Genomic DNA, 20,986 nt, shown 5'->3' on the forward strand with positions numbered 1-20,986 from the left:
TGCTAAGATCGATACTATTCTAGGTGGCTTTTGTGCTGTCTTTCAATCTGTGGTTCTGCTTTCAGACGTGTGGTGGGAGTCAGAACACAGAACACAGCTGACAGAGGCCAAGAATTCTTTGTTGGGCAAAAGTACAAGAAGTGAAAACTACCCACAAGTATTTTGATTGGCATCCTCATCCAGCTACCCTGTCTTCATTTTGAAGGTAGTTTGAACATCACCTGTGAGGACACAGAACTAATAGACTTTTGGAATTCTTGTTTGCAGGCCTGTAAATTGCTGTCTGATGACTATGAACAAGTGCGCAGTGCTGCAGTCCAACTTATCTGGGTTGTCAGTCAGCTCTATCCTGAAAGGTCAGTGTGGGTGTAAGCCAGCTTTTGTTCATTGCTAAGCCATTTTTCTCTTCTCCCATCATGCAAAAAGCCCTCCTCCAGATAAGGAATGTTGGTTAGATTTTTAGAAAGCAGTGTGGAATAGGGGGAAAGTGCATAATCAGGATGCTTGGTCCTTATTTTTCAGCTCTTCTGTGAATTTTCCATGTACCCTGGGAAAGAGACTTCCTCTCTGGGTCCCAGCCTGCTCATCTATAAATGGAGAGATTGGCTGTCTTTCTCAAGTGCTGTCTAAGCACCCCACCCCACTCTTTTTTTAATCTTTAAATTGTTTAGGGCCCGTTTTAGTAAATACAAATGCCAGGTAAAGACACTAGGTGAGTTTGAGAATAATGATCCCTTATGAGGTGTTTTCCTTGTTAAAAATGTTTTCATAGTAATTAAATCATTTATTTACACAGTGATTCTTTGAGGTAGAGAGATAAATATTATTCTATTTTGTAAAAGAGCTGCTTCTGTAGGAAAAAGAAGTGTTTTTTTCCTCTTCATTAAACTGCCTGCTAAAATTGGAAAACCAGAATATTTTATATTGATTCTGTGATTTGCTATATTGACAGCAATGCAATTATAGGAGAGAATAAACTTAAAGATATAAAATACTTTGTGGTAGCTAGTTTTTGGTATCTTTGTAAATCTTTGAACCTTTGGTGGGTTAAACACTTTTATTCCAGACACTGAAAATTTGCACTGTAACTGAAAGTGTTGTTTCATACTCTCAGAGTGATTTCTTTACTCTGAAATGTATTCTATCACTCTAGGATTTGAATTACTCAGTTGTCATCGTGTGTGTGTGTGTGTGTGTGTGTGTGTGTGTGTGTGTTGGTTTTCAATGGTTATTCTCAGTTTATTGAACTTGCAGCTTTAGGCTCCTGTTTTGTTATTTGTGTGTGTGTTTTTTTTCTTTTAATTTAGCATTGTCCCAATCCCTTCTTCTAATGAAGAGATTCGCTTAGTTGATGATGCATTTGGAAAAATTTGTCACATGGTCAGTGACGGCTCTTGGGTGGTTCGAGTTCAAGCTGCAAAGCTATTGGTAAGTTACACTTTCTTTAATGAACATGTTTATTGTTACACTTGTATAAATATTTTGAGAAACTACAGATAGGGATAGATATAACTCACTTATAGAAACCCTAGTATTTCTAAAAATAAAAATAAATGGCTTACTTTCCAGTGGAGAAGTAGTCTTTTAGAACTAGAAAGAATTTTAAAGATAATCTTATTTAACATTGTTACTATATGAGACAGCCAAGGCCTAGAGGAAAAGGAAAATAATAAAAATAGTTGCTTTACTAAGCACCTGTTATGACCCAGAGAGTTTGCTCTGACACCACTTACATTATCTCATTCACTCTTCACGGTAACCTAGAAAGGTAATTACTATTATTCCCATTTTCAGGTGAGAAAACAGAAGCTCTGAGAAGTTAATTATCCAATTTTCAGATACAAAGTTGTAGAGTGGGCTTCAAATACTAATCTCCTGACTTTTAGGCTGGTACTTTCCTACTGTTTTGCCTTCGGTAATTCATGGTACATTTGTTAAAAAAAAAAAAAGAAAGAAAAATTAACTTTTCAGAGATAGAACTGTCTTACAGAAGAAAGAATGTTGGTGTATTATTACTCAGCCCTGTTTTATAACTATGTTATCTAGGACATGCCACTTGATCTTTAGTCTCAGTTTCCTCATCTGTTAAGTGGGTCATAATATTCTCTCATGTTTACCTCACATGGTTGTCATGATGCTCAAATGTGATACTATATATGAAAATACAAATTATAAAGTACTATACTAAACATGGGGTCTTGGGGGTGGTTGTAATATGTAAACACATATATAAGTATTTGTAAAAATTTATATAAATGTCACAGCAAGAAAATCTGAGATTCTTTTTGGACACTTCCCTTTTGGGGCCCCCATCTCTGCCAGTCTTGGTAAGATTGTTGGCTGAATACTTTGGACACAGATTCAATGATAGCCCTACTCCTAAGACCAGTATTTATGGGATAACTGCTGAAACTTGTGTGAAGCATTTTCATGGAATAATAAGGAATTTGGATGGTTTCAGTACTAGATCATATTGCTTGTCTATGATAAAGTACAGAGTTAAACAAGCCAGTTAGTGATTTTATGTATTTTTATTGATTTGATTTATTTTATTTTAGAGAGAGCACAAGCGGGAAAGAGGGGTAGGGGGAGAGAGAGATAATCTTAAGCAGATTCCATGCTGAGCACGGATCCCAACGTGGAGCTCGATCCCACCACCATGAGATTGTGACCTGAGCCAAAATCCAGAATTGGACACTCAACCGAGTGAGCCACCCAGGCTCCCTTGGTTTTATTTTTGAATTCACATTTTATTTTATTTTTTTTTAATTTTTTTTTTTCAACGTTTTTTTATTTATTTTTTGGGACAGAGAGAGACAGAGCATGAACGGGGGAGGGGCAGAGAGAGAGGGAGACACAGAATCGGAAACAGGCTCCAGGCTCCGAGCTGTCAGCCCAGAGCCTGACACGGGGCTCGAACTCCCGGACCGCGAGATCGTGACCTGGCTGAAGTCGGACGCTTAACCGACTGCGCCACCCAGGCGCCCCTGAATTCACATTTTAAAGCTGTGTTTTGGTTTTCAAATATTTTAAAATTTGGAACAGTCCAATCATTCACCAAATTCTGTCATTCAACATTTCCTGAGCATCTACAGTGTGCAGTGTGTGTGTGTGTGTGTGAGGGAGATGTTGCAGGGGAATGATTCAATAATACATCTTGATTTGAGTAGGCAGAAGAGTAATCCTTAAAGCAGGGTAATTCAGATTTTTCAGTTTTGTACCCTGTAAGATATGAATTTTATTACGTAAAACTATATGAATAATGAATTACCACGGTGAATTGAAAGAGTTTCCACTTAGATGCTTCTAACTTGAGTCAAATGCTTTATGTTTTTTTTTTGTTTTTTTTTTGTTTTTTAAATTTTTTTTTTTCAACGTTTATTTATTTTTGGGACAGAGAGAGACAGAGCATGAACGGGGGAGGGGCAGAGAGAGAGGGAGACACAGACTCGGAAACAGGCTCCAGGCTCTGAGCCATCAGCCCAGAGCCTGACGCGGGGCTCGAACTCACAGACCGCGAGATCGTGACCTGGCTGAAGTCGGACGCTTAACCGACTGCGCCACCCAGGCGCCCCAAATGCTTTATGTTTTAATTTCAGTGATTTCAGATCCAAACAGCTCCAAATTATATAAGTAATTATGTTTGTACTTCAAAAGCAATTAACAATCTAATTTTACTGATAATAATCATTGTTACTATTTATAGAGTTCTTACCCTAAAAGCTAAGTTCTTACCCTAAAAGCCTAAAAGTTCTAGCCTAAAAGCTAGGCACTTTTAGTCCTGTACACATACACATGCACATATACCCACTTTTTTATATGAACAAGTACATATGTACATATATATACATACATATCCTAATAAACATAGTTATTGCAGATAATTTTTAATTCTTTTAAACTCTTTGAGGGGTACCTACCTGGGTGGCTCAGTCAATTAAGTGTCTGACCTCGACTCAGATCTTGAGTCCCACGTGGGTTCTGTGCTGACAGCTCAGACCTTGGAGTCTGCTTAGGATTCTGTGCTTCCCTCTCTCTCTCTGCACCTTCGTCTGCTTGCGCTCTGTCTCTGTCTCTCTCTCTCTCTTTCTCTAAAATAAACATTAAAAACAATGTTTTTAAACTCTTTGAGGTAGATATTCTGTTAATCATTATGTAGATAATAAAATAAGGTTTGGAAAAGTGATGTAACATATCAAAGGCCACATAGCTAGTAAATGACACTTCATGATCTAAAACTCATGTGGAATCTCTTCCTAGCGATAGTCCAGTTACACATTGACAGCTGTGGTTGTACAGTTAATGCCCTGCTGATTTACCAGTTCCTCTGTGTCAAAGAGGTGTACTCCCCCACTCCAACTCTTGAATAGACAAAATTGTCATCTAAACTGCATATAGTTTTCAGACTGTGTTCATCAACTGAGCATAGTTGCTGTCTTCAAAGAGCTGGCAGTCTGGTAGGTTGACCTAAGCAATCAGTCAGTTATAATACCTGGTACTCCTAGGAAAGAGAGCACCTAACACATTGACAGAAGGCTTCTTGGGGGAGGTGATTTCTGAACTGAGTTTTGCAGGATAAATATGAGTTGGCTAAGTAAGTAAGTAAGGAAGGAGAAAATATAAGCAGATACAGAAGGAGTACAATTGTCATGCATACTAGTATACTAAACTACAATATCATACTAAAGTATAAGCAGTTTAATATATCTTGGTTGTGGGGGGATAATGTTAAACGTGTGGGATGTGCAGCAAGATAAAGCTCAAGAGGAAAGCAGAAGCCAGGTTCTTCAAGAACTTAAATGATAAGGCTTTAGATTTAAGTCCATCTTGCACAAAAAAATCAAGTCTCCATTCTCCTTGGCTTCTAGCATTATGAAAAATTTAAGAAGTAGGCTGTTGCAGAAAATTCAAAACCATGTGGAAAATCAGTTTGTAGTTATCCGTAACTTTCCCACTGAGGCAAAGAAAGTTGATTGCAAGTATGCAGCTCCATGGGACGATTTAGAATACAGTCATTACTGTGAAATTAATCATGGTAATTGGTGTTTTATTTAGAATATAATTTTTAGTTCAATGACTTCTGCTTAAGATGTTTGATCTTTCTTACTCAGTAATGGTTCAACCTTCTTTATAAGACTCCAGAAGTGTTTGACCTTAAAGATGATAATATTTTCAGATAGATTGTAGGTTAAGTCCATAGCCATAAGGGCTAGTCTTTCCCAGGGCAAATGCACATGTCTTTGTCAGTGGCAGTTTTATGTTTCACATGGTAGTTTTTTGTTTTTTTGTTTTTTGGGGTTTTTTTTTGGTGGGGGGGGTGGGTTACTTTTCTTTGTCACTTAATTGGGTAGAAGCTGGAGGCTAGTGCAGATTTACATTATTATTGAACAGTTATAATTGAGCAGTTTTTGTTCCGAAAGCAGGTTTGGCATACTTGTTTGTTAAGTATCATGGTTTTCTTAGTGTTGTAAATATAAATTGTTAAATAGTACTAGCACAGTTGGAGAGACCTTACCTGAATGTATTTGTCTTGGTTAAAGTAGACAAGAATGTAGATGTTTTTCTGCTTGGTGAGATATACCGGATGATGAATTCCTCTTTCTGGTCACATCTACTCCTCTAGCACTTTCATGAATGATGCCATCATTTACCCAGTTGTAAACCCAGAGGCATTTGGGAATTCTTTCTGTGTCCAGTATCCACGGAGTTATCAGCTCTTACCAGGACTGTCTTCTTGACCTCTTTTAAATGTCTCCCTTTTCTATTTCCACTGTTTGTACTAGTTTAGATCCCAACATTTTTTGAGTGGGTTACTGTGTCATAGAGCTCTTGGTATTTGTCGACTAAAATGGAAAGCTTCACATAGTCTCAAGATAGCATGGGAAGTTTGTTGCAAATAATGATATGTAAATTTTTGAGGCTGGCATTTGAATACTACTCCCTCTCTGCTACTGTGTCAGGAGAGAGCTCGGCTAAAGGAATTGGAGGAGAGCATTGAGACTAGGGATTTGAGTAGTTCACTGTGAAGTTATTAAAACTTCATTCTTGGGGCACCTGGCTGGCTTAGTTGATAGAGTATGTGACTCCTGATCTCAGGGTTGTGAGTTCAAGCCCCGTGTTGCATGTAGATCTTCTTAAAAGACAAAACAAAACAAAAATTTGATTTTTATAGGAAAAAAAAGTGCCCCCTAAAAATCCAACTGTTAATGCTGGTGGTAAAACTAAACAAAATTAAAGGAGATCTTAAAAATTTGTAGTTCTTATTCATAAAATTGATGTTTGGATTAAAAACGTGACTGTTGGATTTGATATTGGCTCAGATCTGTGTAACAAAGAAGGCCATCAACTGTACCATGTAGAAGTAAGAAAAAAATTTGAAACTACTTACGTGAAAATAGTTTAACAGTTGCTCTCCTGGTGTTGTAGGAAAGGTGTTAACTTGGGTGAGGATATTCCCAAAGAACATGTAACTATCTATGGAAAATGTGATTGGAGAAAAAAAAGTCCAAGCCTGTATAAGCATTTACATATTTACTGACTCAGGAATTAGAGAAGATTGTCAATATATTTCTTAAGAATGTCTAGGAACTGCTCTAATAGCCTGCTAACCCATCCCTCTGCTTCATTTTGATTCTTTCTGGTCCATTAGCCACATTGTTGCTAAGAGGATGTTTATGAGGTGTAAATCTGTGTTTCACCCTTATTTGAAATGAGCAAGTTACCAAATTTCTCAGCCTCAATTTCTCACCTAAAAAATGAGGATATTTCAAGGTGCCTGGCTGGCTCAGTCAGTAGAGCATGCAACTCTTTTGGTCTTGGGGTCATGAGTTTGAGTCCTATGTTGGGCGGAGTGATTACTTTAAAAAAAAAAAAAAAAAAGGATAATTTACATTCTTTTTGGGATTATTAGAAATAAAAATTTTAAATAGAAGTAAAATATTTTGTATAATTTTGAGCTCACTGTTTAAAAAAGATTGTCTAGGGGCGCCTGGGTGGCTCAGTCGATTAGGCGGCCGACTTCGGCTCAGGTCATGATCTTGCGGTCCGTGAGTTCTAGCCCCGCGTCGGGCTCTGGGCTGACAGCTCAGAGCCTGGAGCCTGCTTCATATTCTGTGTCTCCCTCTCTCTGACCCTTCCCTGTTCATGCTCTGTCTCTCCCTGTCTCAAAAATAAATAAACGTTAAAAAAAATTAAAAAAAAAAAAAAAAGAAAAACAAATAAAAAAGATTGTCTAGTTATTATTCATAATTATGGCAAAGCCCTTACCATAACAAACACAAAGAAGGATATGAGAGAGGCCTTTTATGATCTGTTCCCTTGCTGTCCTGTCTCATTTTTGGCACCACTATCCTGTGTTTCATTCACTTGATGGTTCCCTCATGGCATTCTCTCTCTATGCATTTGCACTTGTGATTACTGGTTCCCCAAATATATCTCTCCCTGCCTCCACCCTGTATTTCTTATTCTCTGAGTTTCCCATAGTACCCTTTATATATGTATTATAACATTTTATACATAATACAGTTATCTCTTTCCTTACCATTTTCCCTCACTAGTCTGTGGGATCATTGAGTGTAGAATTGATGTCTTATTTTTGTATGCTCTGCCTGGTTACTGGAGGCATATAGTTAAATGGTTGCTCAGTAAATATATCTTTATTGAATGAGTGAGTGAATGAACAAATGATGGAAAGAACAGGATGAAAAGGAATGGAGAAATAGTGGAGAGTAGTGGTGAAGGCAAAGGATTCTGGAACCTTGGTTTATAGCCCAGCTCTGTAAATTACCTGTGACTTTGAATGAGTCACCTAACCTTTTTGTGCCTTCTTTTCTTTTTTCTTTTTAACTTTTCTTTTTTCCTCCATATATAAAATGGGACAAATAATAATATTTACTTCATAGGGGGACTAAATTAGTTAATATATTTATAAATGGTGTGTGACGCATAGTAAGCTCTGTTTAGCTGCTAGCTGCTATTGCTAATGTTTTTTTTTTTTTTTATTTTGCTGATGATTCAGAACTCCTAAGCATCTTTGCTATGGAGAATAATGTTATCTTTATGCGTTTACGTTGGCTGCAAACTTTGAATTTTAAGATAATGTTCAGGTCTTAAAAGTTGTTTAATTTGCTCTGGATTCTTTGTTTTTACAGGGTTCTATGGAACAAGTCAGTTCTCATTTCTTGGAGCAGACACTTGACAAGAAGCTTATGTCAGATCTTAGGGTAACTTGAAATCTTTGTTGTTTAAATTGGGTTTCTGTAACCATTATCAGTGTAGCTGTATGCCGAGTGGTGTTGGTTTAGTTTTGCAGCCCATATATTTGTTAAGTAAATGTTGGGTGACTAGATTACATTTTAGTTTAAAAATCTTAATAACTTGAACCAAATTACAAGTTACTTCATTAAATTTTAAATTATTTTAATGAAATACTTTACACAGGGTGTGTTTTATATAGAAACTACAAAGGTCTGGTCTTATTTTATGAGACTGTAGGACATGTTAGGATTCCTTTTCCAGAGTTTCCATGGAAAAGTGAGTAAATTCTTTCTCTAAACAGTAACAGTGCCTCTTATGGAATGCCTTGACTGTGTTAGTTCTCCGACAATTGTCAGGACTGTGTACAAGTTAATATATCATTATCTTCATTTGTAAATTATAAAAGTGATAATAAAGAATTACAGAATCTTTGATAAATAGAAGGAAAAGGGAAACAACTTACCCATATTCCCGCTACTCTAACACAGTGACTTCTGTCATTTTGGTAGTTTTCTCTCCAGCTCTTATGCATGTTGTAAACATTGAATCATTGTATTCAGATAATTTTGTAGTCTACTTTTTGCATTTACCACTACATCATATGCTTTTTTTTCATAGAGTCAGCTTTATACTTATCATTTTTACTGATTGTATATCTTAAGTTGATGTGACATAATTTTTTAACCCCGTGTCATATAGATTCTCCCAATTTTTCTACCATTTAAAATTACATAAAGAATATCATCTTCATGCATATTAGATCTTGTCTTCTTTTGAGTCATTCCATAAGATAAATTCTTAGGAATGGTTAGAGAGTTTCTGTTTACGCTTAATGAAACATTGCCATGTGGATTCCTGAAGGTCATTGCCTTAATTTGAGGTTGGTGATTAAGTGTTCTTTGTGTATACTAGAGTAGAAATATGAAAAACAGCATGCTCATGGTGAATGGTGAAGGATGAGTAATGCAAGGGTTTCTAAGATACATCACAGAGTGTAAACTTCATCTGACCCACATCCTTGTAGGCTTAGGTGCTATATTTCATCAGTGCCTTTGAGATGATCAGCCACAAGGATGTGGACTCACACCAAGATGATTCATAAGAGGCTGATATATAAAGCAGAATGACAGTTCATTCATGCTGAGAAACATAACTCAATTTAATTGGATATTTACTTTAGTTGGCCAGTATATTCCTGTTTAGGCAGTCTATATAGAAAGGGAATTTACTAGAAGGTTGCATGGTAAGTGCAGTGTTGCTCAAATAAAGCACAGTGTTACCAAATTCAGACTTACGTCTATTGGGACTAAACAAAAATTCTTTTCTAGGGTCAGTGTTATTATCTACCCAGGATGGTGTGGAGGGACACTGCTATTATTTTCCTCTCTGGTTTTCCTTTTCCTGTGTTGCCATGGTGAACAACCACCTGTCTGATCAGCACATTCTTTTGCTATCTTCAATAAGAATACTATCAGCTGTGACAGACCTGTGAACTTTTAGTCTTACTTTAAGTTGAATTTACAGTTCTTTGCTCTGATTTATTATTTTCTTTTGAAAATTTAAGTCTCAGAGAGCAATCTTATTTCCTACCTTCCCATGTTCCCAAGGTACATCTTACTGTTCCCTCATGAACCTCCTGCAAGTGGTAATTGTCATTGTCCTATACAGAGAAAACGCACTGCACACGAACGTGCCAAGGAACTTTACAGTTCAGGGGAGTTTTCCAGCGGCAGAAAGTGGGGAGATGATGCTCCCAAGGAGGAAATAGATACGGGAGCTGTGAACTTGATTGAGTCAGGAGCTTGTGGAGCCTTTGTTCATGGATTGGAAGATGAGATGTATGGTAAGTATGAGTGCGTAATAATAACGGTACCCATTTACTGAGTGACGGCTATATATTGGGCATCGTACTGGTTAATATACATGTATTGTCTCATTTAGCCTTTATAGTCACTCTATGAAGTACCTACTATTATTTAATTTTAAAAACAGAAGATTGAGGCCCAGGTGTGTAATGCAATGGTAAAGAGCACGGACTTTGGGTTCAATCTGGATTCAAATTCCAGCATTTCTATATGACATGGTTGATTGTAAGTGTTTCTGAATTATGAAAATCCAATGAAGTTATATATATACAAAATACTTGGCACAGAACATGACCCGTTTATAGTAAGCACTTAATAATTGGTAGTAAAAATTGATATCATTGATATTGATAATGGTAACTTGTTTTTGAACACCCAGAGGCAATATTTAAACCCAGGTATGTCTGACCTCAAAGCTTTTATTATTATGACTAATGAAAACTTTCTTTCACCTTCTTTTTGAAAGATATTTCACTGGAAATTGAATTCTAGATTAATGGGTTTTTTTTTTTTTTTTTAATCAGTCTTGTAAAGATGTTCCACATTTTCTGGTTTGCATTCTGCTGCCATTTTTTTTATATTTGTTCTGTATATGATGTGTCTTTTTCTAGCTGCTTTTAGGATTTTTTCTTTATCACTAGCTTTAAGCAATTTAATTACACTGTGCCTTGGTATAGTTTTCATGTTTCTTATGCTTGAAGTTTGTTGAGCTTCTTAGATCTGTGGATTTATAGTTTTCATCGAATTTGGAAAATCTTTGGACCATTGTTTCTTCATATACTTTTCTGGCCCCATGTTCCTTTGGAGACTCCAATTACACATACATTAGACTACTGAGGTTGTCCTGTAGCTCACGGGTGCTTCATTCCTATTTTTTTTATTTAATTTTTTTTTCTTTATTTTAGAGAGAGAGGAGGGGAGATGGGCAAAGGGGGAGAGAGAGAGAGAAAGAGAGAGAGAGAGAGAGAGAGAGAGAGAGAGAGAGAGAGAATATCTTAACCAGGATATATGCTTAGCATGGAGCCTGCCTTAGAGCTCCATCCTATGACTCTGGGGTCATGACTTGAGCTGAAATCAAGAATCAGACACTCAATCGACTGAGCCACTCAGGCGCCCCATTCATTCCTGTTTTCTTTTAGTCTTTTTCTCTTTTCATTTTGGTATTTATTGCTTTGTTTTGGAGTTAACTCATCTTTTCTTATGCAATGTGTAATCTGATTTTAATCCCACCTAGTGTATTTTTCATCTCAGACATTATAGTTTTCATTTGTACAAGTTCAATTAGAATTTGGTTTTGTTTAGGGGCGTCTGGGTGGCTCAGTCAGTTGAGTGTCTGACTCTTGATTTTGGCTCAGGTCATGATCCCAGGGTTGTGGGATTGAGCCCCGGATCGGGCTCCATGCTCAGTGTGGAACCTGTTTAAGATTCTCTCTCTGACCCTCTCCCCAACTTGTGCATACTCTTTCTCAGAAAAAAAAAAAAATAATAAGAATAAGAATTTGAGTTTGTTAAGTATCTCATACATATCTTCTTAATCTGCTTGGTCTTTTCTTTAACTTTGTCAACAGAGAATACATTTACAATAACTATCTTAATGTTTTTGTCTGCTAATTCTACAATTTGTGTGATTTCTTTGTTCGTTTGGTTGATTGATTTTTCTTCTCATTATTAATTATATTTTCCTACTTCTATGCATGCATAGTAATTTTCAATTGGATGCCAGCCATTGTGAATTTTACTTTATTGGGTAATGAACATTGTTATATTCTTAATAAATACTTTTTTTTAAATTTTTAATGTTTATTTTTGAGAGATAGGGAGAGATGGAGTGTGAGCAGGGGAGGGGCAGAGAGAGAGGGAGACACAGAATCCAAAGCAGGCTCCAGGCTCTGAGCTATTAGCACAGAGCCTGACATGGGGCTCGAACCCATGGACTGCAAGATCATGACCTGAGCTGAAGTTGGACACTTAATCTACTGAGCCACCAGACGTCCCTACTTATAAATATTCTTGAGCTTTATTCTGGGATACAGTTATTTCATGTCTTATTTTTAAGCTTTGTTAAGTGGGACTGAGGCAGAATTTAGTCTAGGGCTTATTTTTCTCCCAACTCAAACAGACTCTTCTGAAATAGTGGTAGACCATTTATGAGTTTTGGAGATTTTTCCCTCTAGTCCCGTTTATTGGTTCTTTTCTCAGACCTCAGATAGTTTCTTTACAGATCAGAACTCGGGTGATATCTTTCAAAAAAAAATTTTTTTTAACGTTTATTCATTTTTGAGAGAGAGAGAGAGAGGCAGAGGCAGAGAGAGAGAGGCACACACACACAGAAGCTGAAGCAGCCTCCAGGCTCCGTGCGTTATGAACTCTATCCACATTGGCTTTTTCAGACTCCCAGCTCTGTCTTCTCAACTCAGGGGGACCTGGAATCTGGAAATTTCCCAGATAGTAAAGGGGTATAATTCTAGAGCTCACCTCATTTATTTCCTTTCTCTTAGGGATCACTACCCTTTTTTTATCTTATGTTCCAGTGTATTGAATACTGTTGTTTCTTTTTCTTATCTCTGTTTTTAGTTGTTTCAGACAGAAAGATAAATCTGGCCATCTTAGCCATTAATAGAAATTCTGCAAAGCTCTTAGAATTTCCATAATATGATGCTATCTATGTCACATAAAAAAATGTCATTGCTTTGAGATGATTGACTACAACCTTCTCATTGTTAGTAAGGGTAACAGACCAGGGGAGATAATACTGATTGTCCAAATTTTATAGTAAATTTGTGTCAGGATTAGAACTCAGGTCTTTAAAATGCCTATAAAAATTACCTCAGAATAGAACTTCTTAGAAGGGCAAGAAAATTACTTTTTAAAGACAATTTTCTGTTAGAGGATGTAAGAATTGAATTATCTTGGGGCGCCTGGGAGCCCCAGTGGGTTAAACCTCTTACTCTTGATTTCAGCTCAGGTCATGATCTCAACGGTTCATGAGTTCGAGCCCCACGTGGGGCTCCACGCATGACAGTGCAGAGCCTACTTGGGATTCTCTCTCTTTCCCTTTCTCTCTGTCCCTCCGTCTGCCCCACACTCTTTCTCTTTCTCAAAATAAATACCATCCCCCCCCCCCCAATTGGATTACCTTATCTAGTTTGCTATTAAGTTTCGGTGTATTAGTACCTTCCCCACTTTGCTACAGTTTGCATTACACTGCTTTGCTTTTATGAAAGACCTACATCAGTACCTGTTTTCGTTAACCAAAAGAAATCCAAAGAGGAGTTCATTTTCATGAAAAAAGTCCTTACCATACTCATGTAAGTCTTTTGTAAAAGTGAGGTGGCATAAAGTTAACTTTTGGAAAGTGAGGGATATGTGCTTTATGTTATTTCAGCTTGTGAAAGGTTTTGTGGTAACCCTCTACTTTTGGATAATGGGAAGCCTGTATATAGAAATTAGGTAAAAGCAACTCTGCTTTTTTGTTCTCTGTGAACTTGATACTTGAATTACACTTACATAGTAGGTCTGTCTCTCCCTCTCTCTCTCCCTCTCTCTCCCTCTCCTTCCCTCTCCTTCCCTCTCCCTCCCTCTCCCTCTCCCTCCCTCTCCCCCTCCCTCCCTCTCCCCCTCTCCCTCTCCCCCTCTCCCTCTCCCCCTCTCCCTCTCCCCCTCTCCCTCTCTCGCTCGAGAGAAGTCCAGTTATTAATACACATTTTATCTTCAGACAAGTAACTGGAGTCTATTTTATTTATTAGTTTTTACTCGTGTTTTTGCTTTGTTTAGTTTTACAATTGAATTTTGTCACTATTAATGTTTATGTGACTTAGTTCTACATAAGTTTGTCAGTAAGGTTTAACTAAAGGAACTTTGGAAAGTGAGTATCAGGTATGGCAGCTTTCTGTTTGTTTGTTTATTTTTAAAGTTTTATTTATTTTGAGATAGCATGAGTGGGAGAGAGGCAGAGAGAGAGGATCCCAAGCATACTCACACTGCCAGAGTGGAGTGCGATGCAGGGCTTGAACTGTGAGATGATGATGATGATGATGATGATGATGATGATTTAATATGAAGTTTATTGTCAAATTGGTTTCCATACAACACCCAGTGCTCATCCCAACAGGTGCCCTCCTCAATACCCATCACCCACCCTCCCCTCCCTCCCACCCCCCATCAACCCTCAGTTTAGTCTCAGTTTTTAAGAGTCTTTTATGGTTTGGCTCCTTCCCTCTCTTTCTTTTTTTTCCTCCTTCCCCTCCCCCGTGGTCTTCTGTTAAGTTTCTCAGGATCCACATAAGAGTGAAAACATATGGTATCTGTCTTTCTCTGTGTGACTTATTTCACTTAGCATAACACTCTCCAGTTCCATCCACGTTGCTACAAAAGGCCATATTTCATTCTTTCTCATTGCCACGTAGTATTCCATTGTGCATATAAACCACAATTTCTTTATCCATTCATCAGTTGATGGACATTTAGGCTCCTTCCATAATTTGGCTATTGTTGAAAGTACTGCTATAAACATTGGGGTACAAGTGCCCCTATGCATCAGCACTCTTGTATCCCTTGGGTAAATTCCTAGCGGTGCTATTGCTGGGTCATAGGGTAGATGTATTTTTAATTTTTTGAGGAACGTCCACACTGTTTTCCAGAGTGGCTGCACCAGTTTGCATTCCCACCAACAGTGCAAGAGGGTTCCTGTTTTTCCACATCCTCTCCAGCATCTATAGTCTCCTGATTTGTTCATTTTAGCCACTCTGACTGGCCTGAGGTGATATCTCAGTGTGGTTTTGATTTGTATTTCCTTGATGAGGAGTGACATTGAGCATCTTTTCATGTGCCTGTTGGCCATCTGAACTGTGAGATTATGACCTGAGCAGAAGTTAGACCCTTAACCAACTCAGCCACCCAGGTGACCCACAGTTTTCTAATTTTGTCATACTTATAAAATTGAGGCAAATTAGGGACATGTTTCTGAGAATGAAATGAAGCCTTATTTCATTGGCTGTGGACTCTAGTATCACACATATTTTTATTTTTTTAATTTTTTTCAAACAGGAAAATTTAAGTTAATTTTGAGAGAGAGAGAGAGAGAGATTGAACACACATGTTCACATGGGGGAGGGGCAGAGAGAGAGAGAGAGGAAGAGAGAGAATCCTAAGGAGTCTTTGCACTATCAATACAGAGTCCGATGTGGGGCTTGAACTTAAAACCATGAGATCATGACCTGAGCCAAGATCAAGAGACAGAGGCTTAATTGACTGAGCCACCCTGGCACCACATCACACACATTTTGATTCCTCTAGTTCCATGTTCTGCCTCTCACTTGGGCCTTTGTTAATCTGGTTCCTCTACTTAGAAAGGCTTTTTCCCTTTCTTTAGACTTAGCAACTCCCTTAGGTATTGTTTTAGAGGTCACTTGTTTCAAAAAGTTGCCTCTGATCCTATTGAGTGGGCTACATACCTCTGCTGTATTTTCTTACACTCCCTCTACTTTTCATTGGTACCACTCATCACTTTGTATACAACGCTTTGTAATACAATTAACTATTCTTGTCTGTATGCCCTGGGAGACCTTCTCTTTCTTGTTCATCTTTGTGTCTTCAGTACTAAGCACAAAGCTAATAAGTAGCAAAGCCAGGATCTTATTACACATGTTAAGGCACCCAAGTATCAGTCTTTTTTTTTTTTTCCTCCCCTCTGGCATAGCTGATTCCTTTGCTCTGAACCCTTAAATAGACTGTAATACATACATTTCCTTTCCTTTCCTTTCCTTTCCTTTCCTTTCCTTTCCTTTCCTTTCCTTTCCTTTCCTTTCCTTTCCTTTCCTTCTTTCCTTCCTTCCTTCCTTCCTTCCGCTGGAGAGGGGGGAGAGAGAGAGAGAGAGAGAGAGAGAGAGAGAGAGTGTGTGTGTGTGTGTGTGTGTGTGTGTGTGTGTCAGAGAGAGTCAGTCTTAAGCAGTCTCCACACTCAACATGGAGCCCAGTGCAGGGCTTGATCCATGGCTCTGGGATCATGACCTGAGCCGAAATCAAGTGTCAGTTGCTCAACTGACTTAGCCACCCAGGTGTCCCAAGACTGTAATACATTTCAGCATTCCAAAAAGTCTAGTAGAAATAGTTAACTTACCAGATTACGCATACAAAGTGAAACACCAAGTTTCTTTGCTTTTGCTTGGAATTGGCATCAGCTCAGGTCTCTACTAATTATCTCCCTCTGATCAGAAGTCTCTGTGATTCTCTTTGTGGATTTGTAAGAGTTACATGTGATTTAGTGTGACATAATGGGTAAAGCCCTAGGCAGAAGAGCCCACAGTTAATAGATTTGGGTCCATCTCTGGCTTTCTTTGTAATTATTAGCAATTTCATGTTTAAATTACATTATTATGAAGTGTAGTAAATCCTTCCCTTCTGATGAAAGGAAGAATTCATAACTACCAAGAACAATATGAGTCGTCTCCCTTTAATGTAGTAACTCTGCTTTTAAAGTGTCTATAAAATCTTTCTTATACAAAAACAAATTATATTTGTGAGTTTTAACCACAATTTGAGTGGTTTATTTTTCTTCCTTTTTTGGAACTGTACATTTCGTGGCAGAACCATGTGGGGACCAGGAACAAAAGAAGCATGTATGGAAATCTCGAGAGCATTGTCTATAGCTTATTCATCTCTCATCTTTGTGTCCCAGCACAGGGCCTGGCATATAGTACACATTCAGGAAACATTACCAGTGAATGAATGAGGGGCTTCCTGAATTTAGTGGCTTCACTGTTACCTGTTTGGGGCATACAAAAAGAAGACATGCCTCTGTTTTCAGAGTGCTTATAAGACCCATACCTATGCCGTAGCTGATACCTACTAAGCTTTTAACATATATGCCAGGCAGTGTGCTATATGCTTTACCTGTATTATGTCATTTAGTTCTCCTAACTACTTTGTGAGGAAACGAGTATTATATCTGGTTAAGGGGGAAAAAATGAGGCATTTGGAAGTTACTTATTCAAAATCTCCCTCCAAGTTAATGGAGGGATTACTCTTCACAGTTCACTGTGAGATCTTTCTCATTCTAAAGCATGTATCCTTAGCCACTGTGTGATGCTAGTCTAGAATCAGCAGACCTGGGTACTAGTCTTATCTGTGTTCTTACTCACTTTAAGGCAAGTTTATTCACTTTGCTGAATCTTATTTCTAAAATGCGAAAATGATACCTAGTCTGTTTTAATCCTAATGTAATATAAAATCCGCTTTTTTAAAAAAGTACTGAGTGGAGTACTGTGGTTGGAGTACTGAGTTAAATAAGAACTTTAGTTTTCAAGAAATTCAGTTAATGGAGACAGAAGTGTGACTTGATCACATGTCTCCAGAGTGAGGATCTAAACCTTAGTCCCTCTGACACCAAAGTCCTTGTTCTTAGGTCACCGTGAAGGTGGTAGCCAAATCTGTGGGCATGGAGGAGATCTTCCAGAGAGAGCTTGTCAAGTGAGAGGGGTAGAAAGCGAAAGACGAACCTGAATGAGAAAGAATCCTTGGACTCGTCCCATGGCTCTTAACCTGATGTGCGGTTTTATTGGTCTCCTTTTCTGTAGAGGTCCGCATTGCTGCTGTGGAGGCTCTCTGCATGCTGGCCCAATCTTCACCCTCTTTTGCTGAGAAGTGCCTTGATTTCCTGGTCGACATGTTTAATGATGAAATTGAGGAAGTACGTCTGCAGTCCATACACACCATGAGAAAAATTTCTAACAATATCACTCTCCGAGAGGATCAGCTTGACACCGTCCTGGCTGTGTTAGAGGTGAGTCTTCAGTTTGTTACTCGTTTCTTCACCAGTAACTACTGAGTGCCACTTTTTTTTTTAAACCAGGCATTGTGCTAGGTACTGGGGATGCAGTAGTGTGTGGGCAGTGCCATTCTGTCTTTTTAGTACCCAACTCTGCCAAGTGCAGAAGACTCGCTGTTAAACAGGAAACTAAAAGAAAGCTTAGAATGGCTGTGATGGGGAAAACACAGGGTTCCCCGAGGATACTGACAGGTTGTGACCTGAATTGTCTGAGGTAAGCTTGGGAGGTGGGGAAGGAGGAAGGACTGCTGTAGTGGACACTTGAAGGAGGAGTAGGACTTGGTGAGACCCTTTCTTAGGAAGGGATGACACAAGTGGTGGGGGTGGAAGGGCACCAGGGGAGCAGTGTCTACGGATCCAGAGGTAAGAGTGAGTATGATGCATGTGAGGAATTAAAAGGCATTCATTGTGAAGTAGCATAGAGCTGAAGTAATAGAAGCAGGGAGAGAAGTGGTTACAGATAATTAGGGCAGGGGCTAAATAATGAAGAATTCTTTTCAGCCTTTGATTTGATTTAGTTCTTCTAGTGAATCATACGATGTTAAAGCAGAAACGGATCTTAGGGAATAGACTCATTCAACCTTGGAGTTTTACAGAAAAGAAAGTAATTTGTGTGAGGTCACAGAGCTAATAAGTGGCTGTGCCAGGATAAGAACACAGATTAGCCTCCCAGGCTGTACAACTCTCTGTGGTTCTTGAATTATTTTTCTCAAGTATTGGGATTTTATTTGTGACTACCGCAGCTTTTCAAAATACTAATAAATGAGATTTGGTCTCTGGTTTCTTTTCTGGTTTCGTTCGGTTTGGTTTTGGTTTTTCAGATACTGTGAAAGGGGTAGCTATTGGATGTAGTCATTAGTACTTGTTACAAATTTCTGCTATCTACTTCAGAAAATGGATTGGGTGCTTTGATTTTGAAGTTTCCTATCATTTTCTCAGTTGCTCAGCACTTCTGGTAAGCTCTTTCCTGAATTTTAAGTCTGTATCTATAGTTTTTCATGTGCTTTTTTCCTCAGAAGACAAGCTAGCATTCTGTGCATTGTTCTCCGTGGGTGGGCCCTGCAACCTAGCCCCGCCTTTCCTTTTTTGCATTCTTTTCCACCATTCCTCATCTTGAACTTTATACTGGAGTCACTCCCCTAATCAGCATGCTTTTCCTCACCATTTTTCTTTCACTGTAAGTTTTCCCCCTCTGCCACTTTTCTTTTCCTTTTTTAGCCACTTCTCACCTAGTAGACTCATGTGTATTCTCAGGATCTGCATCAGGCAGCATATTCCCTAACCAACCCACAGCAAGTGGGTTAAGTAGCACTCCTTTGTACTCCTGTGTCACCCTGTGTTTAGCATAGATCAGGATGTTTTTTGATTATTTAATTCTTTATTTCACAAGACTGAGAACTTCTTAAGGGGGCAGGATCCTGGCTTCTTTCATTTTTTTATTTCTAGTGCGGTACAGTGTCTGACACAAGTAGATGCTCAGGACATGTTTGCTAAATATCTGAGCTATGTTCCAAGCAATGTTTTGGTGTACAGAATTGTTCACAGGGCCAAGCATGCTTATGTATCTGTTATTACAGTTTTCACATTTTCACATTTTATCATTAATGGCAGGTGTTATCTCACCTCCCTGATGACATCACGAGCTACTTTTTTTCATGTTTATTTTTATTTTTGAGAGAGAGAGATAGTGAGCACATGCCCGTGCACAAGCTGGGGAGAGGCAGAGAGAGAGGGAGAGGGAGGATCAAAAGCTGGCTCTGCGATAACAGCAGCGAACCTGGTGCAGGGCCGAACTCAACAAACCGTGAGATCATGACCCGAGCCAAAGTCCAGTGCTCAACTGACTGAGCCATCCAGGCGTTCTGTGAGATTATGAGCTACTTAAAGAGAGTGACCATGTTGTACCCTTCATCGTATTCCTTTCAGGGTTCAATGTAGTAACATACACTTAGTGGATGCTTAGTAAACATGTCCTAGAACAGATCTGCACAGCTCAGCTGTATAACTAGGAATTTCTTAAGAAACACAGTCAAAATTATTTTCTTATTACTTTGAATATAGTTTTTCCAATTTATCAATATAGCTGCCTCCTATCAGTGGTGGTGATTTGTTCATATGGGAAGCATTGTGTCTAATGGTTAAGTTCACGGCATGTAGAACCAGACAGATTGGAATCAACCGGTCAGTCCTTGTCTTTGGTCTTTCCTTTTCACCTGGGTTTTTTTGTTTTTGTTTTTGTTGTTGTTTTGTGTTTATTAACCACCTATTATGTGGTAGGCACTGTGTTAAGGAGGATACAGTAGTGAGCAGGAACCATGGTGCTGCTCTCGTGGACCTTATAATTTAGGTATGAGGGAGGTAGACAGATACAACATAATGAAGGTATAGTAATAAGCTGAGTGAGGAGCTCATGACAGAAAGGAGTGAGGTCCCATGGGAGTATGTCATAGAAGCACTTGGTCTGTAGGGGCTAAGGGGGTGCAGCAAGCAGGGAAGGCTTCTGAAGCTGATCTCCGAAGAAGGAATTAGGCTCTCGCATGGCAGGAAGAGTTGGGAGTGTGGGGTATAAGGCTATTCCAGGAAGAGGAGCAGCAAGTCTAGAAACTGTGGTAGGCAGAAGCATGGGCAGTGGAGGGACCAAAAGAGAGCCTGGCTGTACAAAGAGCACTTCGTGTGTGGTATGAGATTAGGCCTGGAGGTGAGTGGGACCAGCTCTTGCAGAGCTTTGAAAATCCTATCAGGTGGGCTGTCTGGTTAGCTCACCCACAAGCTCCGACTCTTGATCTCAGCTCAGGTCATGATCTCACGGGTTCCTGAGTTCAAGCCCCACATCGCTTGTCTGCGCAGAGCCTGCTCAGGATGGTGTCTCTCCCATTTTCTGCCCCTTCCCTACTTGCACCCTCTCTCTTTCTCTCAAAATAAATAAACTTAAAAAAAGAAAATCCTATTAAGAGAAGAACACCTGGAAGTTATTCAGGGTGTCCTACCAACTTTGTGACTTTGGACAAGTTATTTATTCTCTCTGGTCCTTGGTTTTCTC

The 20,986-nt window shown here is 38.8% G+C and overlaps 1 protein-coding gene across 1 annotated transcript in view; it reads left to right on the plus strand.

The window, feature by feature from the left end:
* The window catches only part of INTS4 (integrator complex subunit 4), a 118,708-nt gene that overhangs the window by 52,835 nt on the left and 44,887 nt on the right, over window positions 1-20,986 (plus strand). Inside the window, exons 7-11 of the mRNA XM_047071285.1 lie at window positions 268-356; window positions 1,308-1,428; window positions 8,151-8,222; window positions 9,925-10,099; window positions 17,696-17,901. Of these exons, the coding sequence (XP_046927241.1) occupies window positions 268-356; window positions 1,308-1,428; window positions 8,151-8,222; window positions 9,925-10,099; window positions 17,696-17,901 (663 nt within the window). The remainder of the gene's footprint in view (window positions 1-267; window positions 357-1,307; window positions 1,429-8,150; window positions 8,223-9,924; window positions 10,100-17,695; window positions 17,902-20,986) is intronic.

Source organism: Lynx rufus, unplaced genomic scaffold (genome assembly GCF_022079265.1).
Source record: "Lynx rufus isolate CCGP_SWC_20201006 ecotype Redwood Valley unplaced genomic scaffold, mLynRuf1.p SCAF_9, whole genome shotgun sequence".
NCBI lineage: Eukaryota > Metazoa > Chordata > Mammalia > Carnivora > Felidae > Lynx > Lynx rufus.